Source organism: Trematomus bernacchii, unplaced genomic scaffold (genome assembly GCF_902827165.1).
Source record: "Trematomus bernacchii unplaced genomic scaffold, fTreBer1.1, whole genome shotgun sequence".
Lineage (NCBI taxonomy): Eukaryota > Metazoa > Chordata > Actinopteri > Perciformes > Nototheniidae > Trematomus > Trematomus bernacchii.
The window spans coordinates 12,822,237-12,849,755 of NW_022987648.1; the positions used below are offsets into that span (position 1 = coordinate 12,822,237).

General features: G+C 38.7%; 1 protein-coding gene across 1 annotated transcript in view; it reads left to right on the plus strand.

The window, feature by feature from the left end:
* lrp1bb (low density lipoprotein receptor-related protein 1Bb) overlaps positions 1-27,519 on the plus strand; it is a 305,232-nt gene that overhangs the window by 247,316 nt on the left and 30,397 nt on the right. Inside the window, exons 58-79 of the mRNA XM_034134148.1 lie at positions 2,287-2,409; positions 5,293-5,474; positions 5,717-5,916; positions 6,595-6,783; positions 6,905-7,053; positions 7,277-7,370; positions 7,612-7,728; positions 8,388-8,507; positions 9,818-9,937; positions 12,754-12,870; positions 13,892-13,998; positions 16,704-16,836; positions 18,090-18,196; positions 18,331-18,463; positions 19,464-19,586; positions 19,770-19,892; positions 22,095-22,238; positions 22,508-22,642; positions 23,770-23,889; positions 24,064-24,305; positions 25,086-25,309; positions 27,025-27,131. Coding sequence (XP_033990039.1) covers positions 2,287-2,409; positions 5,293-5,474; positions 5,717-5,916; positions 6,595-6,783; positions 6,905-7,053; positions 7,277-7,370; positions 7,612-7,728; positions 8,388-8,507; positions 9,818-9,937; positions 12,754-12,870; positions 13,892-13,998; positions 16,704-16,836; positions 18,090-18,196; positions 18,331-18,463; positions 19,464-19,586; positions 19,770-19,892; positions 22,095-22,238; positions 22,508-22,642; positions 23,770-23,889; positions 24,064-24,305; positions 25,086-25,309; positions 27,025-27,131 — 3,109 coding nt within the window. The remainder of the gene's footprint in view (positions 1-2,286; positions 2,410-5,292; positions 5,475-5,716; positions 5,917-6,594; positions 6,784-6,904; positions 7,054-7,276; positions 7,371-7,611; positions 7,729-8,387; positions 8,508-9,817; positions 9,938-12,753; positions 12,871-13,891; positions 13,999-16,703; positions 16,837-18,089; positions 18,197-18,330; positions 18,464-19,463; positions 19,587-19,769; positions 19,893-22,094; positions 22,239-22,507; positions 22,643-23,769; positions 23,890-24,063; positions 24,306-25,085; positions 25,310-27,024; positions 27,132-27,519) is intronic.

Sequence of the window (27,519 nt, forward strand, 5' to 3'; positions counted from 1 at the left end):
TCTAGGCCTTATTAAAAAGGAAGTACTTTAACCTACTCTTAAATGTGGAAATGCTGTCTGCCTCCCTATTATAAACTGGTAAAAATTGTAAAAATAAAAGAAATCTGTGCATAGGTGGTTAAAACCCTCATCCTCAAGGAGCTATTTCCCGAACCCCCTGATTGGCTGAGAGTAAAATCACCCTATAGAGGACCCTGTGGAAAAGCTATTTCAATCATTCCTAGGTGCCATTGCAGCTGCTCATGGCGATGCTTGAATCTGACTGTTGATTATCACAAATGGTTGGCTGTGATTTACTGTAAATCAGCCTTGGGGTATCCTGCAGTCTCCTCTCACAGTCGAATTAACCTCCTGACTCCATGTACTCTAGTGTCTGTGTCGGAGTTCTCATCAGCCACAACTCACTTTAATCACTGCGTGTTAGCGTTAATAGAAGCTAGAGAGGGAAATATGCAGATGGCTTTACTAAGTGGTGGTGGATACTTTACTGACCTCATATCACTTTACCACACCATTAGAACCCCCTGTTCAGATGATATGTTCATGATATTAGGTATGTTTTATGTATTGCTTTGGCTGTAAGCATAAATGTGACTTCCACAATCAATGGCAATAATCCCTCCTCCACTTTTTTTAAACACATTTGGTGTGTTTGATTTTGTTCTTACTTTGTATTATTTGTTTGCTTTGGTTAATTAGTTGGATTACTCACATATCTATACATTGTTGCCTGTGTTGGCAGTTGGCACTTGTTTTTTAAAGTTGAATGTCTGAAGTCATTACCCATTTATTAGTTTCATTTGGCCGTAGTAATTGTATACTCACAACACTAGCAGAAACGGGAAAAAATCTCACACAAGTGAGTTGCTAGGTGATTGAATTTATTGTTGGCCGCTTGTGGTTTCACTGTGAATTTCGGTAACAACACACAGTTTGTAGTTGATAGATAGATAGATAGGTGTATTCCAGCAAAAATAAGGGTTTGTGGGCGGATTGATGGATGGATTGATGGATGGATGGATGGATAGATAGATAGATAGAAGTCCCCGTGGACCCTTTCCCACCTGTCTGTGAGGTTGTTGATGATCTGATGAAGATGTCTCATTTCGCCTGTCAGATTATCTGACACCTTTTGTCTGCACCCATGGTGAGAGAGAGCAGGGTGGGGGCACTTGTTTGGTGAGCAGCTCCATCTGACTGACAGTGGGGTCATGTGAGCATGACAGAGAAGGGAAGTACCTCACTCTCCTGCTTTGATAGGACTTCACCTTCCACGAGAACTGGAGGCTTCACTGGCTCTTCAAGTGCTCTGTATTGCTGAAAGCATTGCAACCTATGGGGAACCCACCTGAATCAATAGTGCTTCTGAAGTAAATAACACAACACAAACAGAAACTGTGGAAGTTGGGCTTGTTTTTATATGTTTCTCATCATGTTAGCATATCCACCTTTTAGGAATTTCAAATATTTTATTAATTTGTACTGCCATGGATTGGTTTTGTATTGAATTGCATTTGAAAGAGAAAAAACTGAGAGGTCACACATCAGCAGTTTCAATCCTCATTCAGGACGTGAAGAGGAACTGTTAAGTGAAGGTTATCTGTTCTTAGAACACACATCACTGTACTGTAGTTACATGTACAACTGATGAAAAGGAAGGAAGATAATTGCCTTGATACATAAAGATTTGCTTTGTGCGTTCAACCACATAGCAGTAAACACTTGTATTGATTAGAAAAGGAGCATATCTGTTAGACACAAGTACGGATCATGAACTGGGCTGCAGCTGTTAAAGTCAATCCATTTAATAACAGATTTTAGGTTTTGTATATTTCAAGCATTTGCTCCTAAAATGCATCATAAATTGTCTTTCAGAAAGGAATTATTCTATAGACTCTATTGTTCACCTTTTTGCCAATGAAAAAGTATCTTTATAGTTGGTTCACCCTCATAGAGAACTCACATTCAGGTTCAGGTTAGTTATTTATACCCATAGGTACATTTGGTTTGCAGTTGAAAGACAAGGTATCCACGTTTTAAAACAACACAGACAACAGGAACATCTTTAAGAAAGTACCCTATGCTCCATCACATTAAAAAAACACTAGAAGAAACATGAACAATCAATAAAATAAATAGTCCATCCACAGCATCTATGTGACCCTGCTGCAAGTTGCTCATCTACAAAATGGCTGCTGGAACATTCTCTTATTGTTACTAGTGTCATTGAATGAAAATTCTCATTTTTATATATATTGTGCTTTCTCTCTTCTTTGTGTCCCTCAGGGCCTCAACAACGTCATCCACATAGACTTCGACTACAAGAAGGAATTCATCTATTGGGTGGACTCAACTAGGCCAAGTGGTCGGAAAATCAACAGAATGCGCCTCAATGGGAGTGACCTGAAGGTACCACGGGGTTTAGTTGCTCTGACTGCATGCCATATGGTGCCTTGTGCCATTTGACCCTATATTCATTGGCTGTACTTTGCTTGTTTGTCACTATTATTTTACCTTTCCTTGCTCTCACCAGTTTTCTGCAAATGTATTTGAATTATTAACATGCATTGTAAAGATGAGTCATCTGTTTAAGTATGGAAAACCATATGTTAAGTGGCTCATTATCACTGCTTAGCTGAAGATGGGCGCCCTTTATCCTTTTATACAGTCATCATAATGAATTTGTTCTGTGGGCAGCCAACGGCCTGTTAGCTTAACAACAATGAATGTGCGCCAGTGATAATAATATCATCAATGGCTTTTGGATAAATATAATAAGCATAATGGTACAATCGCGCTCTGGTGTAATTTCCAAGGTTTTGTCAGGGTCATGGGATCGGAGCCCAGACACAGGGGACTCTGGGAGATCACCTGCTGGGCCCCCGTCCCACATCTCATTAGCATTGGTGTGTTGAGGGTATTAAGCTCATTCAGCTCAATTACTTCCACAGTCTGGGTTTGAGCCACTGCCACAGCTTAGCACGAGGACAAACTGCCTGAGACACAGATCAGGGAGCTTCTCACATCGGGGTAATTAAAAGAGCCACTGATATCCACTGCTGTGTGTATAGGATTGCCATGATAGAGACAAATATTTGGTACCAGAGAGTAGTTCTGAGTCTTTTTTCTGTGCCAAGATAGGAGTTTCATTGGACCAAGACGGATATTAATTGAATTCAATGGCTTAATTAAAACGATGTCGTTAAATTGTAGATGTTATCCTTTTTTGTGTTTATTTCTACTCTTTTTATCTTGTGTTGCACTGCGCCTTTTGGGGTGAAGGATTTTAGAAGTTAAACTTCAGTGATGTCACAGAAGGTATTTTGCATTTGATAGCAGAAGGAACACAATCACTGGGTCATTAATGATTGTTTTTAATTATATGAACAAATATGCTTTCATGTTTTTAAAAGCAAGTAAAACATGTCACAAAAATGCTTTTTCTTTGTGTAAAAACACTTTGATGAAATAATATAACAAAAAATGATTGATTGAACTTCTCTGTTCTGTTTTAAATGTTACATTGAAATGAAAAAAAAAACTTTCAAGATCAAAACATAAAGACCAAATTTAATCTGGAGTGTGATTGGTGAGTCACATCTAAATGCTGACGTTGGTCTCAAGTTAACCTTCAGTGCCACATAAAACAATGTCTTTGATCAATAGTGAAATATTACGGATAACGAAGAGGAACTTTATGCGAGAATCAACTCCTTTTTGCCCAAGGAGGCAGTTGTGATTGAAAATACTTCACAAAGCGTCCCTTTAGTGACTGTTTTAAGTTCAGTCGTGTCCAAATTACCGCTTCGGGGACAGCCAAGTATTTTGCCAAGACTATATATCCTCTCGCAAATGATGACAGAAAGGGCCTCAAAGCACATCGTGTTCCTTAATGACAGATTGCATGGTTGCTGGCATTTTTTTTATTTTTTTGTAAAAAGGGGGTTTTAATGATGTTAGCTTTATCTGCCAGCTGGCACAATGATTGTTTATTCTGAACAACTGCTTTTTCATACTTCACAGGCTCGACTGTCCTGGGGATATAGATAGAGTTCCCAGACAGTTCCTAGATTGTATTTACATCAGTTAAATACTTTCACTTATATTTTAACTTAATCTCTCAGTGAGATTAGCGCAGTGAGATGATATTATTTTTCTAATGATTGTCTCTCTGCTGCTTTCCCTCTGTAACTACTTTAATAACATAATTAGCATTTACATTGATACTCATGCAAAGTACTTTTTTCCACATTTTCTTGCATTTCTGCAATATACAGTTCTACACTACCATTTATTTATTTACAACTGATACTATTTGCAATGAGGTGGGTGAAGTGGTTTGTATTCACATTTGCATGAAATTGCATTTCTGTTTTTACTTGGTCAAACCACATTGTATTGCTAATGAAGCTCTTTAAAATGCACAAAAAATAGTTTGGTGCACATTTACATTTTCGAAAATGTTGTCAATCAGATCTATATATTAGCAGCTGTAAATGCACATGAAAATACTATTTGTACGTGATTAAGAGTCACTACAAGTCTGTACCTTAGACTGTATATGTTCTTTACTGAGTGAGAATAATGATGCTTACTTAGATCGTCCACCGTTGCTGTCATACAGCAGCAGAACGGATGTGTGCCCTCTATATGTAGCCTCTTACAAGGTATGCATCATTTTGGGTGAAACTATACTATTACCTTTTTTTTTATTGTTTAAGTCTTAAGACATGCGGTGCACCAACTACTTCTCTTCACACAAGACTACACAAGACAATACATTAGATTATGGCAGGCTTCACCAGATTCCTGACCTAAAAAAACATGACATGACACTTTTAACTTTCAGCAAAACTCTAACTCAACTCATGCCTTATGTAGGTGGCTCAAATAAGGAAGTAAAGGAAACACAAAGAACATATTCATTTTACGATCAAAGATACTTAACATATCCCTTTTTTAGATATAAGAAATGTATACTAAAGCAAATCACAATTGACAGTGTCTTCTGTATATGACTCACTTACTTAACAACAAAGCTCAGCCTCTGGTCTGCAGTACCCTTCAGCAGCTGTGCGTCACAGAGGATATGCATTTGTAGCCATTACCGTTCAATTGTACATTATATTGTGAGTCAGAAGTGAATAAATTAAATAACCACTTGTCCTTTAATGCCATCTTATTCTTCAAAGTTACTGTTCTTCAAAGTTCTTTACAATCATTCATGGATAAATGTATAGCAATAGACAAACCTCCATGCTTAAAGTGATCTTCCTTTCCTTGTGTTACTAGGTAGTCCACAAAACAGCAGTACCCAGTGCCTTAGCAGTGGATTGGATTGGGAAAAATCTGTACTGGTGCGATGCAGAAAGGAAAACAATGGAAGTTTCCAAAGCCAATGGTCTCTACCCAACTGTCCTGATCAGTTCTGGCCTCAATAGCCCCACAGATCTAGCTCTGGACCCTCAGACTGGGTAAGCTTATCACCACAACTGTAAAGCTCACCATAAATCCTTAGTGTTTTCTTAATATGGATTGATTTCGCAGCCTGAGGGAGAACAAGGATATACTTGCTCCTTTCAGATGGTTAACCTGGAAACTGTTAGATCCATTTTATTTGATGTGTATCAATATGTGTCAAAACTCATTTCAATTCCTATCACATTCCGCCTGCTGGAGAATGTAGCTCTTTGATCTACGCTGTACTTCTGACTAGGTACGTGTTCTGGGTAGACTGCTGTGAACCCCCCCACATCGGCCGTATTGGCATGGATGGTCGAGGGCAGACGGTTATCGTTGACACGGAGATCTATAGCCCCACTGCCCTCACTATCGATTACACCAACAAGAGGCTCTACTGGGCAGACGACAACCACATCCTTCTTGCCAACATGGATGGAACCCAAAGACGCAAAGGTGAGACTCAGGTGGTACGTCTGTCTGTTAAACGCTAGTCTGGAGCCGGCAGCTGGTTAGCTTACCTTAGCAAAGATGCTATCTCTATTTGCTCCAACTCTTACTTTGAGAAAACATATTATGCTCATTTTCAGGTTCATATTTGTATTTTGTGCCTCTACTGTGACATGTTTACATGCTTTAATGTTTAAAAAGATCTTTATTTTGTTCATACTGCCTGCAGCAGCTCTTTTAACCCTCTGTCTGTAACCAGAGCTGATTGGTCAACCGCTCGTAGATGTCACGCCTCTTAGCATATCACATACAATGTGTTGGAGTGCTAGCCAATAGAAGTGCAAGTGTTACATAGTGATGTCATTTCAGGTAGTGTGTGGGCGAGAAACTCCCTCTGTAGTGAACCTTTTTAGCCTTTGCACACCATTTACATGCACATAAACCTATTTAACACATCGCTGTTGATGTTAAACCGTAACGTGCAAGGTTGGACTTAAAGTATTAACACTGTTTATGTCACTAAATGTTGGACAATTAAAAATGTCACTGAGCTCTTCTAAATGCTTTAAAATCTGGATAAATAAATGTGTGTGGAGGTGACTAATTGGAAGTTGATGTAAGTGCTAAACTGACTACAACAAATAATTTAATTGAATCTTGCCTTGGCCATTTGTCCCTCTCCAGTGTCCTACGATCACATCCAAGGGGTAATGGCTCTGACTTTGTTCGAGGACTTTGTCTATTGGACGGACGGTAAGTCCAAATCACTTCGACGTGCTCACAAGACGACTGGCGCTCAAGGGATGGAGCTTCTCAACTCCTGGCAAGCCATCAAATCCATCAAGGTCTACCACTCCCTGCGCCAGCCTGAAGGTACCGAGTCCATCTGGCACTCCTGTTCGTTCTACCCTCCCATGCTGAGCGGTTGTTGCCGAGTTTCGAGAAGGAAAGTATTTATGTTACTTAGTTTTAATCTCTGTGTCCTTCTGTACAGTACCCAAGCACCAGTGTCAGATTGCGAACGGAGGATGCAGCCACCTGTGTCTTCTGTCTCCCGGTGGGGAACACAAATGTGCCTGTCCCACCAATTTTTACTTGGCTGCTGACAACAAGACATGTCTCTCCAACTGCACTTCCAGTCAGGTCAGCCAACTCCCCCTCCCACTTCCTGCTTCTATTTGTCCATGTTTTTTCTTGTTTCTTTTCCCTCCTGGCCAAATTGCTTCACTCTCATCGTTTTTCCTCTTCGGACATATACTCAAAGGAGATGGTTGTATATTGATTTTGACTTTGGCTTTGAAGAATGTTGAAGCTCAAACGAGTCAAATATTCATGTTGACCTCAAATTCTGTTTTTATTTCTCTAGTTTCGCTGTGGGACAGATGAGTGTATCCCTTTCTGGTGGAAGTGTGACACGGTGGACGACTGTGGGGATGGATCGGATGAACCTACTGACTGCCGTGAGTGCCATGTTGTTCAAAGTTCAAAGCTTTAAAATAATACTAATGTATACCAGAACACTTCAAGGTCATCTTTGAGGGATATTAATATTGAATTGGAACTGTGTTTCTGTCTTTGCTAGTTTATATTTGTAGCATTTAATGGCATTACACAATACCTTGTACTGATATATATAATATCTGATTGAACTTTTAAAGTATATACTGTACCCTGAGAAATAGTTATGGTCTCTTCCAACAGCGGAATTCAAATGTCAGCCTGGGCGTTTCCAGTGCGGTACTGGCCTGTGTGCTCTTCCCCCATTCATCTGTGATGGAGAGAACGACTGCGGGGACAACTCAGATGAAGCTAACTGTGGTGAGGATCTAGCAACTATAGCTCTATAATTAATTAAGGAAATCCAAGTGGTTCTTTTAAACTTTTTTTTAAATGTCATTTAATACTTCTTCCTTATTGCTGTGCTGTTTCTACATTTGCCAGAAACCTGTCTGGCTTACAGAATCAATTAATCTGTATGCCCAGTATTGTCATGTCTTTTGTCATTTTGATGGTGATGGTACAATTTGGTGCTAAAACAATCAGGCTACGAATTAATGAGTTGATCACCGGGAAATGAATCAAGACCACTTTTAATAATTGTTTCGAAATCAATTAATTGTTGGAATAATTTATCAAGTCAATTTAAATGATTGGGCTTGGGGTTCTTTTTCACAATAAACAAGCTATTTCAAAATGTCACCTTGAGTGTTCTAATGACATTACGAACAGGACATTTTCCATTAATTGGAAAAAAAGTTTAAAAAAATAGCTGAATCATAATCCGTATTCAATAAAAAAAAAATGTAAAAAAAATGTATGTTTAAAAAACCTTTATAAGCAAATGTATTAGCTTTTCATAAACTGGCCAAGTTGCAGGGTGAATGACTAGCAGCCAGTACATGCTTTGCTTTGTCTCAACATCCCATCATTTCTTATTGATTCAACCTCCCGTTGCTCCTGCCCATTTTCTCTTTCAGAGACATACATCTGTCTGTCAGGCCAGTTCAAGTGCACCAGGAAACAGAAATGCATCCCTCTTAACCTGCGCTGCAACAGTCAGGACGACTGTGGAGACGGAGAGGATGAGACGGACTGCCGTAAGGCTCTGCATTATTACTTTCAAACTCATGGACTTAGAAAATGGCTTTCAGACCGGAGAGCTCATGAATAAATCCCTGTTTCAATCTGTCCCGACAATGCAGCAAAGGCCTATAACACAGCCACTATTTTAAGATTTGTTTTTATATATATAAACAACTGTGGATATGTATAAATATATTGGTCATATGTATTTTAAATTGTATTCTTATTTTGAAGTTGTGAAAAGAAAACAAATAATTTCTCAAATAAGAATCAATGCATTTTTTATATTTTATTTTATACTCTCCATTTATCGACCTAGTTACGATGCATCTCACTCAGAATACAAACTTATGTTATTCATAAAGATTAGGTAAAACACAAGAAACTTAAATACAAAACAAAGATAAAATAATAGTAGAAATAACAAATGTAAACAGTAATATATATTTATATTTAAAATTAAAGCTGATTACATTGACATTGATACGCATAAGGGACTAAGACATGTTCTCATTATGTATGTATACAGAGGGGTGATTTTTAAATATACATTCATACACACATATATACTCTATGCTATACCAATGTACATATACATACAGTACATACATACACATGTATACATATACATATGTATGCACATACGTACATTTTAAGACCTAATATATAAACAAATAAATAATAAATAAACTCTATTTGTCTATATTGTTTTAATCTAGTGGATAAAGATATATCATTTTAATTGTCCTTCTTTGAACATGTTAGATTTATGTCCTGCTCCAACACAATGCATGACGACATGTTCATTAGGCATTCCAAAAGCAGCCCTTGTTTTGGCCTGTTCCTGTGAAAAGGGATTAGTTATTGAATCGCACAGAGGATAAGACCAGATTTCCTCTGCCCTGATGTAACTCATCAGAATATCACACCCCATTCAAGTCTTTCAGGCTGCTGTGATTTGTCTTGCATGTGATTGCAAGTGGGGTCAGAGAGGGGGGAGAGGATGCAAGATGTAAGGAGGGGGAAAGAGAGACTTAAAAAAAAAAAGGACTTTAATTAAAGTGAAGCTAATTACTTCACCCCTTCCTAGACTTCCACAATGATTGGATGTGGTTTTAAATGCACTTTTGTAATGAGCACTGCACCACTGAAATTAAAATGCTATCTGTAACAATGTGAGATTTTACAATAGGCAACACAACAACTACTTGTTATAATAAAACACTGAGCAGGTATGTGAGTGTTTTGGGGGATTAATGGCTGCTCATTGGCTCTTCCATTTCTAATGTTTCAAAAATAATCCAAATCCTCTCTCTGCTCACAGCTGAAAGCACCTGCTCCCCGGACCAGTTCCAGTGCAAGGCCTCCATGCACTGCATCTCCAAACTCTGGGTCTGTGATGAGGACCCCGACTGTGCAGACGGGTCGGACGAGGCTAATTGCGGTGAGTTGTGGGAACCCACTTAACCATAAATCACAGCACTTCACTTAATTTCCAGCTAAAGGGGGGGAAGGATCTGATTGAATCGGAATTAATTTTACACTTGGCTTCACTCTGGTCCGTCTCCATCCTTCACCGTGTTCTCACCGCCTCATCGGATGATGTGTGGAGGGAGAACCACATGAAGGACAGCTGTTCGCTTTTGTCGATAAGAGATCAGCGTTATGATCTCAGTTTGCTGTGTGACCTCACAAACATACACACAAAATAAAACAAAAAAACATTTTTGCAAGGGCAGGGCACCTTGGGAACTTTTTCTACTTCAGGAGGAAAAACAAACTTTTGAGGACTTTTCATCAGGGCTGTTTTGGCCTGAAATGCCTCTTTAAAGAGACAGAATTATGTTCACAGAATTATGTTCACAAAATATACAATACTTTTTTATTCATGAAGTCAGTCAAAATAATACAGTTTATTATTCTGTACATAAAATATATATATATTTTTTTGTTATAATGTGTTTTACTTTAGAACATAATATCTGCAAATTATGCCTGCACAATTGGGCCAGGTGTTTCTATTTGTGTGACAACTATTTTTGATAGTGTTGTCAGCTTGCACAAGATTGCAATTTGAGAATAATGAATGCTCTGATGTTTGATGCTTCACACCTCTCAATAGATTTCCTTTGTAATTTCAAGTCGGTTTCATGTGACTGTTTTGCTGCTGCTTAAATGTCACTTAACTCGAGAGGACCCTGATGTAACATTGAGTAAATGCTTATCCCGCTTTGTTTCATTTGTTCTGATGTTTGACTTTAGCCCCTCAAACTGTGTTATATGCATCCTGTCATCCTGTAATTCATCACCTAAAAAGTTCTCACAGAGGTAATGCTGCTTGAGCTACTTTATTTTCACTTTGAATGATCTCAGAAAGTTTAAGGAAGTTGTGCTTGTTAGCATCGTAATGAGCTCTAGCTTAGCGGGGAAATATGACTCCTGTGTCACATCTTTTATATGCAGTTAGTGACTGAGCTGCCTCCTAATGAATTGCCGCCTTGTGTCCTCGACTGCTGCGCTCAGCTTTCCCTCCTGATTCTCTCCTCCTGCTGTCGTGCTGGAAAGAGATCCAGGCAGAATCTGCCACCCCCCCCCCTTATGACACATCTCTTCCCTAACCGATAACAGCGTTACCTTGGCTATTATCCCCGATGATGTCTGCGCTGAAACGACTTTTTAAAGGGAGGCTCAGTTTGACTTTGAATCCAAATCTGAGGAAGCATTGCTGGAGTAAATATATAAAGCATCTGTTTCGTTTTGAAGTGAATGCGGATATTTTGGATAATTCCACCTCTAGGCCATTCATGTTTAAACTGGGTCTGATTTAAGAATGATATACTCCAGACCCTTCATACTTATTCCCATATCAACTGCAAGCCACCGTTGACACATTCACCATCAATACCAGGCAGAGTCACTTTAAACAGCATACACATTAATACATAAGATTACCTTTATTATTCCTTTAGGGGAAATGCACTTATTCACTCTGGTTTTATTTTACAATTACACAATTCTGACCCGAAATACACACATGCACAAACAGGACCTATAGACATGCACTAATGGAGAGGTGGCAGAGCCACGGAGCTGCCAGTGTAATGGCGTCCGGGAGCAGTTTGGGATTTGGTGCCTTGCTCAAGGAGGTGAACTGCACCGGGACTTGACCGGCGACCCTTTGGTTCCCAAGACAAACTGAGCTACTGGCACCAATGTCGACACTTAAATGCCATTTATTGACTCACAGGAGTAACATTTAAAGTGACTTTAGCTGCTGTGGCTCAGGATGTAGAGCAGTGGCCCACCAATTGGAAAGTTGTCAGTTTCATCTCTGGCCCTTGCAATCAACATGTCAATGTAACAAGCTATATACTGTAACCCATATTGCTCCTGATTGCATGACTTCTATATGTAAATGTCCTTTTAGGGGTCACATAGTAAAGGAGTCCATTTACCATTCAGTCTGATCATCAGGGTTAGTATTTTAAGTAGGAAGCTGTACCTTGGTGTTATTCCAAGTCTCCAAGTTCCCAATGTACTTTTAGCTTATATGTTTGAATGTGCCCACACTCTTTTCACACCTCGTGCACAAGATGAATAAAGCTCATCATTTTAGATGTTTTATTATACCTTTTACTTTAGATTTTCTCAGAGAGACATTTTTACTGGAAACTGTGAAGATCCATGTGCTCTCTTGCAACAGAACAAGACTTTAAACTAGTTACCACGTATCTGGTCTTTTTAGGAAACATATTTGTTAATGAATATTTATTTAAACTAATACTATAACAAATAAATACCATTAAAGACCAAGAAGTGATGAGCTGATACAGAACTAAGTTGCTGTTACTGTGTTTAAGCGATGGCATTTAAACATATCATTAAACCACTGTCATATGTACTGGTACTGAAACAGAAACACTTTGGGTCACGGTATATAGAGAAATCAAAAATCAAATACCTCAGTGTTTGTTGTGTTCTGTGAATCTTTCGGATGTTTTCTTGAAGAAAGCTCAATTTTGCCATCTCCCTGTCACAAACTGTGTTGAGGATGATTGGGAGCACAGTCAGGTATTTCATCTTACTGTGAGTTAGCCTCTGGAGTGCGCACTGTGTTTTGAACTCCGTGTCAGACTTGCTTAGGGAAACCCTGAGGAAACGATGATTACACGTAGAAAATACGGTAGCTTGCGCGCCATTAATATTCATGCTCTTTGAAGCCATTTTCATCTTTGTGTTTGTTTGCTCCTGATGAAAAAGATGAAAAGACCTGCGGACCTCATGAATTCCGCTGTGAGAATAACAACTGCATCCCGGACCACTGGAGGTGTGACAGCCAGAATGACTGCGGAGACAATTCAGACGAGGAGAACTGCAGTGAGTACCTGTCTCCTTCACTTTCTGGCAGCTCAGTTTGTTCTTTATACACTATTGACGTTCTACACTGAAGAATTGGGTTTCTTAGAAGACACTTGAGAGCCCCTCCCACCACCACAACAAACTCTATGTCTCCCACACACCTATCTGTGGGTAATGTTTCCCACTATCTACTGCGCCAGACACAACTCTTATTATTTGTGCTTTTTTTTTTCTGATAATAATATGAGACTCAGACTCCGGAGCTCTTGATACCATCTCTTCTCTGTAATTCAACCCGCTCATATTCCCTTTTCATATATATTCATGCTCACTTTTTAGAAGAAAAACTTTTATTTACTCGTGGAATGGCACCTCGTTAAATTCCATTTATTTTGTGCATTGTACGTGTGTATGTGTGTGTTTGCCTTTACGTCACGTTTGCATGCCTTTTGTGTGTTCCTGCTGAGTGTGCATCATTTATGTGATTTATAAGGTGCTCATTTCCCATACCTATTAATGTCACATAAATGCAAATAAAAGCCAGTCAAGTGGTGGATGGTGAAGAATTAAGCAGGTGGACCCCGCACACAGTGGAGAGGCTGCAAATCAGATTTCTTTGCTGCAATGCCTGCTGGGACTCTCTGTTGCAGCACAACTCATAACACACCCTGGGTTAGCTAACAGTCCTTGATAACAAGGGGAGGGCCCAGACATTGGATGTGATGCAGCTGTTTAGCTGTGCCCTAATATTCTCCTCGGGGACACACTAGCACTAAATGGCTGAAGCTTTTTGGCTTTGGAAAGTGTGTTGCCCCCCCTCCATTGTGAGAGCAGCCTTGAATGTATTTACATCTTGATCAGCTTAGCTCCTCCACTCCTAATACAAAATGACTCGAATTAGCTAAAACGATGGTTTTGCCGACACAGAACATTTGGCTGATCACTGCATCGGGGGATGTATGTTTTTTTATGTTTTTTTCTGGAAAAAATAATCCATTTGGCAACATTTTATATCTGTTATGTTTTTTTCTCAACTTAGAGCCAGTCACCTGCAACCACAAGGACTTTGCCTGTGCTAACGGAGACTGCATCTCGTCCAGATTCCGCTGCGACGGGGACTATGACTGCCTGGATAATTCAGATGAGGCCAGTGTTTGAGCTATGTGTACCACTTACTTATGAATCAAAGAGGAAGGTAAACCCACAAGTGGTGCTAATGAGACACAGATATGAGCGGGACGCTAAATTAGAAATAAAATACTGCACACTTTAAAACTGGCTCCAAACGAAGAACCCTTTTAGAGGACCAGTGTGAAGGAATCAGGGGGATTTACAGCCAGAAACGGAATATAATATCCATAACTATGTTTTCATTAGTGCATAACTCGAAGAACTAAGAATTGTTGATTGCATCCGAAGTATCTTACATTTCATCCACATTTCCCTCAGTCCCTCCAATCTAGGATGCTTTAAGACATGCTGGAAATCATGTTAGGAGAGAAAACATATCAGTTAATCCTCAGAGATCCCTCTTCAATCCTCAGTGAAATCAAAGCTGTTAGACGGCATTCAAGATGGCAGACCTGAACGACCTTTTTTAAGCGACGATCAGGGAGCGTGGAAATATAAAGCCCTTTTAAATATATACATAAGGCGCATGTCCTGACACAGGGTCTGTCATGTTTCTGCATTAGCCCAGAACTGACAAACCAAACACTGGTTCTAAAGAGGGTCTCAAATCTTTTTGCCACTTTGGGCCACCGTCATTTTCCAACACGCTTTTAAAGGGAGGGGTAGCTGAGGGATATTTATTATTCTGCAATCTTACAGCTAGACGCCACTAAAACCTATTCACTGGACCTTTTATCAAACATTAATACTTCACAAAGTTTTCCTTTTCTTTTATAATAGATATAATCTTAGATGAAAAATAAAAACATTTCCTAGCACTTTGATTCATGTGCTAACCTATATTTTAGATAATTGGGCAATGGCTAACATAGAATTTACAGGTCATTTTACATAAAGAGCAGTATTGTTACAGATGAAAATTACAGTATTTACCTATGGATATTGTGATTTGCTCTGCAATCAAGCTTCTATAATGGTGTGTTAGAATCACAGCTTGCAGTCCAAGCACATACTGAATATGACAAATGGAAAGGGAGATAAAATGAGACGGGTATTTAGCCTTTTGTAAAGACAAAAATCCCATTCTAGACATAATTGTGTTGATCCGAATCTAGTCGTCATGGCTGCGACATTCTAACATTGCCAGACATGAAATAGAGTTATTGTACCTTCAAGTAGATTAGCGTGTGAAATACCTAGAGTTTATTTGCATCTGAAAATCCTAATCCCCCATGCCTTTCATGGAAACAGAGACCGCTTGTTGTGTTCATAAATATGCTTGAATATCTTAATTTATGAGGTTTCAAATTGCCATTGTAATGTTACGCTCTTGTAATATGTGAAGAAATTAGCTAAAATATGCCTTTATCTAGCTTTGCACGGTGTAAAGAGATTTATGCAGCATGCATACAAAGAATGCTCAATCAGTTGTAACGATGCAGCCCAATGCATAATTCAAGGCGATATTACCATTCATTATTCTTGTTAATGTATTGCTTTATTGTATTTCTATAAAACAATTCCATGGATAGCAGAGAAAACCTTAAATAACCCTTCAGTACTTGTCTTTTATAAAGTTACCTTTTAATCAGAATTAAAATACAGTAAAAAAATAAAATAATTCTAATTTATATATTTGTATTTCTTGTTTTCTTCAAAATAGGAATGGCTTTGTACCGTCGTTGTAACCGTCGTTGTAACCCCCTAACCACAGCTAAGATGTTAATAAAACATTAGTTTTGATGCACTTAACATAGCCTAAAAAAACAAACTACGAAACTAATATTCTACACTCCTAAAGGCAGAATGATTTAGCCCACAACATAACTCAATTATGCAATACTGCTGCTTTTTATTATTCAACGTTTTTTCAGCAGTTTTGTTCGGTCAGCACCACTCAAATATTCAAAATAAAACATTTGTACAAAAGTTTAAATATGAGAATTTAGAATAATCAATTATTTCCAGTGTAAACAACTGGATACCTCAACACCTAATGTAGCCTAGCTCATTGAAGGTTGTTGACCGTTTTTTTCCCTCTGATATCAGATCCAGTGATTTCCAGTGATTCTCCGTAAAAGCACATCCCTTATTCAAAGTTGAAAGAATACTGTTTTTAAAAATCTAACCATTAGATTATAAAAGCAATTTCTTAAAAGTGGTGTCGATGTGTGTGTATGTTAGGAAGAATCATTTCACAGCACTTGGTTGTATTCACACTAAGTCCAATATGTGATGAACTTCAACTCCTTGATGTGTTATGATTGGATAGGAAAAGTGCACGATAAATACAATATTATCCTCTTTTCGCCCTCTGTCTGAAACCAGAGCCCAGTCTGCTCTGATTGGTTAGCTGGCCGGCTCGTTTGAGATGGTCAACCGCTTAGAGATGTCCCGCCTCTTAGCAAATCACATAGAATGCGCAAGCCAATAGACATGCGATTGTTACATAGTGATGTCATTATGCTACAGATGTAAACAAAGGTTCCCAATTGAGGTGTTCCCAGCAGGCGTGTATGTTCCCTCTGGTGTGAATTTTGGGATTTTAGCCTTTGCACACCATTTACATGCACAAAAACCTATATAACACACTACAGAAAAGGGAAAACTATTAGTTTAAAGTGTTTCCTTCTAACAGTTAACGTTCACTGTGTCATATCAATATGGCACAGATTCCCTACCGTATATTCATATTATGTTTTTACTGTATTCGTTTACAGAAGGGCTGTGAGACACGCTGTGCAGAGGACCAGTTCCGGTGTCACAACAACCTCTGCATCTCGCTCAAGTGGCTGTGTGATGGCCAAGAAGACTGCAAGATGGGGGAAGATGAGAAAAACTGCCAGGAAACAGGTGCGAAACCAATGTCCTGTAGTTTGCAAAAGGTTCATGTACTGTAGGAAGTGCTACTGAATTACATGCCCAGGAATGTTTGTTTGCTATTTCTGTTTTCTTTATTATTCTATCTATGGAAAGAATAGATTTCAAAATATTGTTGCTGGTTTATAAAGCTTTGAATGGTTTAGGCCCAAAATACATGTCTGACCTACTGCTAAATTATGAACCATCCAGAACTCTCAGGTCTTCAGGGACGGGTCTGCCTTCTGTCCCCAGAGTCAGAACTAAACATGGTAAAGCAGCATTCAGTTATTATGCTCCGAATATCTGGAACAAACTCCCAGAAACCTGCAGGTCCGCTGCAACTCTTACTACTTTTAAATCCAGGCTGAAGACTTTTCTTTTTGCCGCTGCTTTTAATTGAACTATTCACATCTTAAACTGCACTGTAACTTTTAACTTTTATCCATGTATTTTTCTTTTAATGTTTATTTTATTATCTTTTCTTTTTAATGACTGATTTTAAATGCCATTTTTAAAATGTCTTCCATTTTTGTAAAGCACTTTGAATTACCTTGTGTTGAAAGGTGCTATATAAATAAACTTGCCTTGCCTTGCCTTGCCTTGCCTATGGTGAAAGAAAAGGTTATCCTCTCAATAGCTAGGAGATGTACTGAATGTGATTTAGTGAAAGGTTTGTTGTTGCTTGTCGAAGGTCATTGCTTTCCTAAACCTTTACCCATGACGAATATAAAATGATTCCCTTAGATTTTGATTTCAAAAGAAAGCAGTCCTTATTTCATTGGCATACATCCATTATGTTAACAACATTGGTTTAATAAATGGAAGAATTGGCTGTATTAATGAATAGTGCACATGCCCTTACTGTACACTATACAGTAAAAAGCATTAGAAAATTAGTTATGGTGACTTCCAGAAACATTTCAATAGTCTCTATGAATTTCCATGCTAATTGCAGTCCTTGAAAATTAATCACTCATATTTTAATGGGCAGAAATGGTCGCAGTTTTTGCTAAATTTTCTCTGGAAAGTTATACTGTTTATTACTTGCAAAGCACTGAAGACAACATCAATCTGTATTTTGGAGTGATCGACAAATACTCTCCAAGAAACCACTTTTTCAGTCAGCTTTGTGTGAAATCTTTCACTTCTTCACACTGTAGAGCCAAAAACTGAAAAGGTCTCACCTGAGTGATTTGTAGTTGACAAAAGCGGCTTGTTGACTGATATACCTTGCCCTTCTCTAGTGGCCCCTTCATGTTCCTTGAACGAGTATGTGTGTGCCAGCGGAGGGTGTGTGTCAGCCAGCCTGCGGTGTGATGGACATGACAACTGCTTGGATGGCTCAGATGAGGTTAGTGCAGCTTCACATGATAAAAAAAAAAACAAGCAACCAGAAAATCATTTGTTTTGATTTCCTGTGATTGCGCCCGACAACATCACTGGAATGGGCAGTTTTGATGATTTACGTTGTTCCTTTGATGACAGATTGGCTGTGTGAAGGAGTGCAGGGAAGATGAGTTTCTCTGCCTGAATCGTGCACACTGCATCCCTCGGCGCTGGCGCTGCGATGATGTGTTGGACTGCATGGATCACAGTGATGAGGAAAACTGCAGCCAGGGTAAGTGCTAGTGTGTTTTTAGAGTGGTGAAGTGATGGCGTAGTTTTGTAGCCGCCCCTGAAGTTAGCATCGTAAGGGCTCCCTCAACCAAATTCGAAGGCGTCAGTAGCGCTAAGCTAAAAGCAGCTAATGTTTGGCGTGATGTTTAGTTAGCCACTAGTTAGCAACCACCGTTTTCAAATCACAAAGAAGCTTTAGGCATTCACAAGTGATGTTTTTACTGACATTTTTTATGTCGTATAGCAAAATGTGATAATCTTGTAAGCTTGTGATACACACAGACATTTTCTCCGGCATCTAACAAAACACAAAAAAGCTGACTTTGAGACAAGGAACCAGAAGTGCTAAAAGGCTAAATCATTTACGGCTTTTAGGACTCATTCCTGCACCACTTTGGTCTTCGGTGGTTTTATGAGTTCTGATTAAACCAGTTTAACCACATTTTGCTGTATAGCTTGCTGGTAGTGCAACTATACAATTAAAGAAAGATTCAAGTAAACTTACTTTTTTGTTTTATATTTTATTGTATTACTTAATGTCACATTGTCAATTTTAGATCAAACTAGTTGTTCTAGCTTTATCTATTCGCAATTTTATCCATAGGGTAGTGTTTCTAAAGTGAAACTTCTTCTAGTGTGAAGTAATTGGTAGCTATGCTTTCAGAATATCCTCCTCAACACTGACCATTTCAAAGCATTTAATACAAAGAAGACTGAACAACAGAGAATAATATGCGACAGGTAGGATGAGAAGATGAGTGGCAGATGTGGGGTTTTTGAATACAGCGAAGATGAAATATTTAAGATGAGATGAATAGATTCAGATTTTGCTTTTGTGAGCCAAAATGATACAGGGCTGTCTGGATCATTATGTTAAATGATTTGTCATTGTAATCTTGTCATAAAAGTTTGTGAATCATATCTTTTAGCACCTTGAAGGCACTTTTTCCAGCTCATTTCGAGTGTGAAAAGGTCTTGAGGACTTATCTGTGTAATTGCAGGCGCTTTCTTCTGCCGGGCGGATGAGTTCATTTGCAACAACACCTTATGCAAGCTCCACACGTGGGTGTGTGACGGCAAAGACGATTGTGGAGATAACTCCGATGAAGACGCCGACATGTGTGGTGGGTTCAGAGTGTCACTCACGAGGCTTTCCTTTGAAGACAGTCAATGCATATTTTATAAACCACTACTGTACTTCTCTATTTTTGCAATAGTGAATATTTCATTGTCTTTACCTACAAGATTGCATGCAGCTTTTTTATTTTTTCAAAGACATATCCATTAACTTTTCTTTTTATCTCCAGCAAAACTTCCCTGCCCTCCTACAAGGCCATTCCGTTGCAGAAATGATCACGTGTGTCTGCGCACAGACCAAGTGTGCAACAAAGTGGACGACTGTGGTGACAACTCGGATGAAGAAGAGTGTGGTGAGCACAGAATGCACTTATTAAACCCTACCATTAAATCTGCACATGTTGGTCCCTTGATGCCTTGCCCTTGCCAATATGTGGGTCTAGGGCAATGTTAAAACATGTGTTGGGGCTGGGCAGAATACGGCAACCCATAACCACTGTTGGTTTCTGATAGAAAGAGGAACTGAAAAGCTAAACTTGATGGTAAACTGCAACTTAAAGCAATTGCTCAACCCATTTTTAGTGCAGGACCCCAACAAATAAAAAGTGTTACTTACTAAAAAACCCTCCTCAATTGCCTATAATAATTGAACAGTAGTACGAAAGACTCGTATGTATGTTGCCGCTTAACTCACATCATCTTTTTCATCGTTCTTTTTTAACTTGTTTATCATCTCATGGCCACTCAACATATTAATCAATGACCCCTGGGTTGAGAGCCATTTTTCGAACTAGCATTAAATAAGTGTTGCATTCAACTAAAACTGTAGCATTAACATCGGCCTTTCATGCTCATGTTGTACCCACTTGGTACAAACACTGACCAGGTCGATACATTTCTTTTAAATCTGCATGGCACGACTAATCAAAAGTATTTCGGGAAGCCCTTGACATTAGGGTGGTGTAATGCAGGAGGTCCTTGTAACCACAGTTGTACCAAAAACACTCTCAGGGAACTGTGGTTGCTACAGCTGCTCTGCTAATGTACTCACACACACACACACACACACACACACACACACACACACACACACACACACACACACACACACACACACACACACACACACACACACACACACACACACACACACACACACACACACACACACACACACACACACACACACACACACACACACACACACACACACACACACACACACACACACACACACACACACACACACACACACTTCACTCATAGCTGCTGCTGTTTGAAGCAAAACAAAAAACACATATTGTTTGAAAAATCCATTTTCAATGTTGTATAAAGCCTAACCCTAGATGACATAGCCCAACAACAGCGTGTTATCTCAACATGGCACCCCCAGACATCCAGGCACGTAGATAAACGGTTGTTATTGGTCTATCACAATCCAAGGCATTTACAGTAAGGGGTTTACTGGCGGCATTTGGAAATTCCCAGATGATCATTGGGCGGAGATTTCCTATTCTTTCATACAGCAAGACTACACAGGCTGAATGGTTAGGCCGGATATATAATCGAATATACGGTAGGAGAAGACTCTTGGCCTGATTTGAGCCTTTTACTGGATATACTGTATAAATGTATCACAGGCAATCATACAATCATACAGTTTGTGATTCAAAAAAAGGTCTACTTTGCATTCATTTCTTCTCTTACTCCAATAGCTAGCTGCATGTGTTCAAATCATCACCTCAAGGGCTTACAAATGGAAGGCAGGGGGTGTACCTGCCACTGTGCGTAATTGAGAGATTTAAAGGCTGCGTTTTAAATCATTTAGTGTACTAAAAATCGTTTTTTTCAGTGAGATTTTCTGTCGCAAAAGTTGTTTTTACTTTCTACGATATGCCTAAAGGCATAACTGCTGGCAGCATGCCCCACACAAGCCCGGTGTGAACGATGAAACCCAGCAGCCCTGAAAGGATTGGACAAATCACTTCCCTCATCTTTCACTCTTTCATTCTTTCTGTCCCCAATCCATCTTCCTCTCTGATTCCGTTGATGCGTCCATCCATCTCCTTGCTCACTCCATTACCTCTCACTGTTGTGCGCTTCTGGCCTCCATCCATCCCTTCATTCTCACCCTAATCCCAGTTCCATACATCCACCTCCAACACTCCATTTAGTTATTTCCCCTTCTCCTCTCTGTTGTCTTTGGGGTGATTGTCAAACGAGGAAAGATGAAAGTTTGAATAAATAGTTGACTTAAAACAACATTTTTAAAGTTACTCATAAATAATTAAGCAACACAAATCATACAGCTGTCTCTGTGAAAACAACTACAAATTAATTGCTAATTATCACGGTTTAAAAGGTTTACAAAGAAAATAGAGTAACCAAGGTAATTAAGGACACACATTTATTTTCGGAAAAGCAAACTAAAGTGTAATGAGAGTTATAAAGCTCCATCACCATTTCATCTTCTAATTAAATATCACTTGAAACTGAAAGAAACATATTTCTATTTGAATATTTTTTTTCTTGTCAATCGACCCTGTGTACTGAAGCAGAGGAGGTAGCTGGAAGACCTCGGCCTTGTGGGAAGACAGAGTTCACCTGCGGTAACCAACGCTGCGTCCCCATGCAGCTGCAGTGCGACCTGTTCAGTGACTGTGGCGATGGCGGCTCGGACGAACAAGACTGCAAAGCCTGTGAGTACAGCACAAACACCTCAAAGAAGCATTAGGAAGAGATGGAAATGTCGCCATGACGTTATCAAGCAGCTTGGCAATCTTCTAATTTTGACCGTGATGTTTTGCTATTTATGGTAATATATGCATGCAGGTGTTTGACGTGTGCTGTGTTCTTCATGAAAGAAGATGCTGCCCTTTCGGCTTTTGCACATCAAAAGAATAGACTCAGCAGGTGTCTTAAGAAACAGAGGACGGGTTTGTAATCAAAGTGCTGTCCTTATTTGTAGTTTCCAGCGGAGATGTATGTGGAAAGAAAACAAATCCATGTGGAGAGGATGCGATTTGCAACCAAACGAATGCTAATGCTACATGCCAGTGCAAACACGGCTTTAAGAGGAACCAACAGACAGGCCAATGTGAAGGTAATGTTTGACCACTTTTATTCTTTGTTCCCATTTTAACAGTTAAAGGAAATGTGATAAATAGTTAATTATCTTAAACATTGGACTGTTGGGTTAACTATTTATTTTCCTTTGATTAACCGATTATTACGTTTAAGGTACGAATAGTTTTACATATGAAAAGGTTTTCTGTAAAGAATGATTGTAAGTAAAATCATTTATACAACTAGTATTCAAATTCAACATACAGACAACAGAAGAAAGAAATAAGAAATAACAATTTCACACAATATAGCAACATGTGTGTGTGTGTGTGTGTGTGTGGGGGCAATGTTATGTGATGACACCCGTTTTGTTGTTCTATCTCTTTCTATGTTTCTTTAATTTATTTATTTATTTAATATTCTTTTTAAATTATATTTATGTATTTATATTATTTATTTGTTTGGAAGAATGGAACTTTGTAACTTTGTATTCAAACCCCCACTCATGCAGTATAAATATAATTATTTTTAAAAAAGCAATGAAAATGGTTAAAATGAAATCAATTATGTAGCTTTTTCACTTGTGTCAAGTCCTGTCACACCCTGATTTTAAAACCAAGTTTTTGATGAGGTAAAACAGAATGTATGATAATATGATCAGACACAAACCAGATGTTACTTTAGGACTACTGTTAACAAATATATTGCGTTCAATATGTTACATGATTTGTTCTCCTCTACCTCTTCATCTTTCTGAACGTATATAATTGTAGATGCAGTTATTGTAGTCTCAACAGATGATTGCTTTCATAATTGATTCAACCCTTTGGCCCTGCAATTGTTTCCAAGTTTGAAGGCTCTTGTTCTTGTAGTTTTTACCTTTACGAGAAAATAAAATACATTTTATCGCAATTATATAATTTCCTTTGTACTAATGGGTCGAGGGCATCACTTATCATGGAGAACATTTATATAAAAGGTTCATACTAACCCTAACCCCTAACCCTACTTACACAAACATTCCTACTTGTGCACTATCCTGACCACTGTTGGCCTTGGTTTAACTGTTCTGCGTCTGTGTCTCATTAGTGATGAAAAATAAATATTAAAAAAGTGTCTAAAGAAAAGCTGTTGCCAATTAAATAAGTATCTTTCTTTTTCCAGAGTTAAACGAATGCCTACAGTTTGACACATGTCCTCATTACTGCACAAACATCAAAGGATCTTTTAAGTGCACATGTGATCGGAATTATAAGGAGATAAATGGCAAGTGCATAGCAAAAGGTAAGATCCTAAAGTTTAATATGAAACATTTGTTTTACTCTGCATGCATGCTAAGTTGTGATTATGACCTTATTGTAAAATGTTAAACTGTATTTTTATGCACTGTTCTTAAACTACTTAATGTTGACTTGTTTTTTGTTGGCTTTTCTTACATATTCATATCTCATCATACAGGACCAGAAGAACGGGTGCTCTACATCGCCAATGACACTGAGATCCAAAGTTTTGTGTATCCATTCAACCAGAGCAATGGACACAAACTGCTCACTCACATCGAGGACAATGCCCGCATCATAGGGATGGATGCTCTGTTTCACCACCAGAAGTTCATCTGGGCAACACAGTTTAACCCCGGTGGAATCTTTTACAAAGACAATCTAGAAAGAAGTCAAACTAAAACAAATGCCAAAAACATTGTAAGTATATCTAACGTTTTTTTAAACATCAGGGTACATTTTTTTTGTCTTTGGCGGATTTTCTCCAATTAGGGGTTGAGAAATATGGGTTGAGTACGGTGGCCGACAGGTGCAAACACGTTGCAATGGCCCAAAACATTTCCATTAGGAGAAAAGCACTGCGGTTTCAAAAACTATGAAAATATAGATACACAAATATTCCAAAACACAAGCAAATAAATAAATATCTTCACAAACTTGATTACACATGCCCAGCATTTAGAAATCTTTCACAAACTTGACGAAACATGCGAACGGTTGACTTAAAGCGTTGCATAAACAAAACTCTGCACATGTTTCGTCAAGTTGGTGAAAATGTTTCGTCAATTTTGAATGTGTTTTTTATATTTTAATCGTTTCTGAAGCTGCAGCACGTTTCACCTAATGCAAGTGTTTTGCACCATTGTAGCATGTTTGCACTTGTCAGCCACCTTAGTCGAGAGAATAAATACATTGCTTGTTTATAACATCTATTGTTATCTGTCAAAATAATCCCTCGTAAATGTCTAGTAAATATATCTTACCACATATATTATAAGCATTGAGGTTAAAAGTTATTTGACTATGAGGTTAATTGCTTATGTTACATTTTGAGTAAAGAGCTTTCAAGTTGTTTCTGTCAGTAACACTATAACCCCCACTATAACAACATGTCCCTTGCTATTATGAGTCATACTCTAAGTAAATATATGCTCACCAGTTAAAGAGAGCTCCTGACAATGTGGCCATTATTGTTTTCAGTGTTCTGACTTCCGGCGCCCCAGAGATATTTCTGCTGACTGGATAACAGGGAACATCTATTGGACTGATCACTCTCGGATGCACTGGTTCAGCTATTACACGGCCCACTGGACTAAATTGCGATATTCCATAAATGTGGGTCAACTGAAGGGACCAAATTGCACACGTTTGATTACTGACATAGCTGGAGAGCCATACGCCATCGCTGTGAACCCAGCCAGAGGGTAAGTTGTGCACATAGCTATTCTCTTTTTTCCACTGACATCTCTCAAGACCTGTGACCTGTAGACAAGTCTGTTATGTCAGAAAACAATGGGTAGATCTGCCACTGATTTATTTTTCTCCTTCCGATCGGAGCTAGGCACCATGTTTGCCGTTAGCTAACAATGAAATACCTTTACTGACTAAGCAATAGACGAAGATAACCCTTTCACATCAAATTAGCTATGAGATGCTTAATACAAATAAAAAATAAAACTCAAAATATTTACTCATGGACGTTTGTATCAGTATGTGGTGGTACTGATCCCCTGACATACAAAAATATTCACTTGAAAAAAGAAGCTGCTCTGAAAAGGGCCTATCCCCCACCTCTCGAGTCACACCCTGATTGGCCAGGAGTAGAATTGCACGAAGCTGCTCCCAATTAATAATAAGATACCAACAGGTGAATTGAATAACCCTCCAATAAACACCTGGCACTTCTACTTGGAAAATGTAATCAATAAACTATTACTTGATGGACATTGAAAATGTAAGTCATTTTCTAATTACTAAGTAGCCTTATCAGTTACTTATTAAATCAATAATGTTACTCACAGCAAGATATTAAATGTAACCTCCAACAATAACAGAGCGGCTACACTGATGTTGTCATAATCTCACAATGAATACTGAGGCTTTCCAAATGATTTCGTCAGCTGCATCAGCATCTGATACTTCAATAGTTAGCAAGAGAAATGTTATTAATGCAATTGCACTTACTTATATAGATATTACATCATCACCAAAGACCAAAGCAACTATATGAATATGTACTGAGAACGACCAAATATGTTGCGATAGTTGTAACAACAATCCCAGCGTCAAGGGCGGGCCCTGGGGGTGGGGGGGGGGGGGGCGGTATTATTGTCAATGTGCATGCCAGGATGAAAAAATTGTAGTTACGAAAATATTTTAAATGTAAGTTGATGTGAAGAAAATAAACGTAATTTGTGTGAATGGGAGATAGTCATCACATAACAGCCACTAGAATAAACGTAGGTCCCTGAACTAACTCTCTGTGTGAATCTGATGGTCAGCCCTGAGCGGCAGAGGCAGAAGAGGAGAAATGGTGTAGCGTGAATATTTTTACATCACTATTCATATTTAATCTTCAAAATAAACATGCCTGTTTGCAGAAATGTTACGCATTTACATTTTTCAATGATTGAGACATGTTATTTGCATGTAAATGAATAGCCAGAACGCATAAAACAAAAACAGATTTATCAAAAAAGTTCTCCTGCAGAGTTCCAGGTATATCCTGAATGTTTATGATGTTACTAATATAACGCTCTGCCTGGCTGAAACTGGGTCAGCATATTGGCAATGCCCCCCAACAATTCATTTTAATTTCTTAAATGCGAATATACCTTAACTATATTGTTTTCTTGTCAGTGAATTCAAGATGCACATATGTTATTTCTACATTGTAATTAATCAGCAAGTTCAATAAACTGATGTGCCACCTTTTATTTGTACATTGGGCCCGCCCTCGCAAGCCAATGGATTTAGCTCTTCCGCCGGGTGTGTGTAGGCTTATTACATTTTATCAAGCTGTGTGAATGTGAGATGCATTAAAATGTGGCTCTATAGGTGTTCTACCATCTTACTGTCTACCGTATGTTACAAAAGGCTGGTTTCAGGGAGGTACAGTATTTCTTTGTTTCTGTTGAAGGATGATGTACTGGAGCGTAATAGGCGATCACTCTCAAATAGAGGAATCAGCCATGGATGGCTCCCTGCGCAGAGTGCTCTTGGATAAAAACCTCAGAAGACCCACTGGTAGGTATTTCTGTTTGAAGTCAATAAATTATTCAAATTGCCATGTATTTCTTCCCACTCGTTACTTTGGTATCCTGTGGTGTTTTCAATAAAAAAACAAAGTACTATTAACATCCAGTGTTACCCATCACTCGTTTTATAAGTGTAACACAAGGCTGACTACTTATGTTGAGTGCAGTTCCTTTCTCATAAAACATTTGCAAAGCAGATTTTTTGAATATTTTTAAAACATCCGTCGTTAACATTCATGTTTACATCCAATAGCGGTGGAGTGGTCTTCTTCTCTGGCTTTGCTGGCGCATTGCAACTTTTCTTGCCGTGTTACTGCCAACAGCCATCAATCAGTGGAATAGTGTGAAACCGTTGGCAGGAACATGTGTTGCATCAT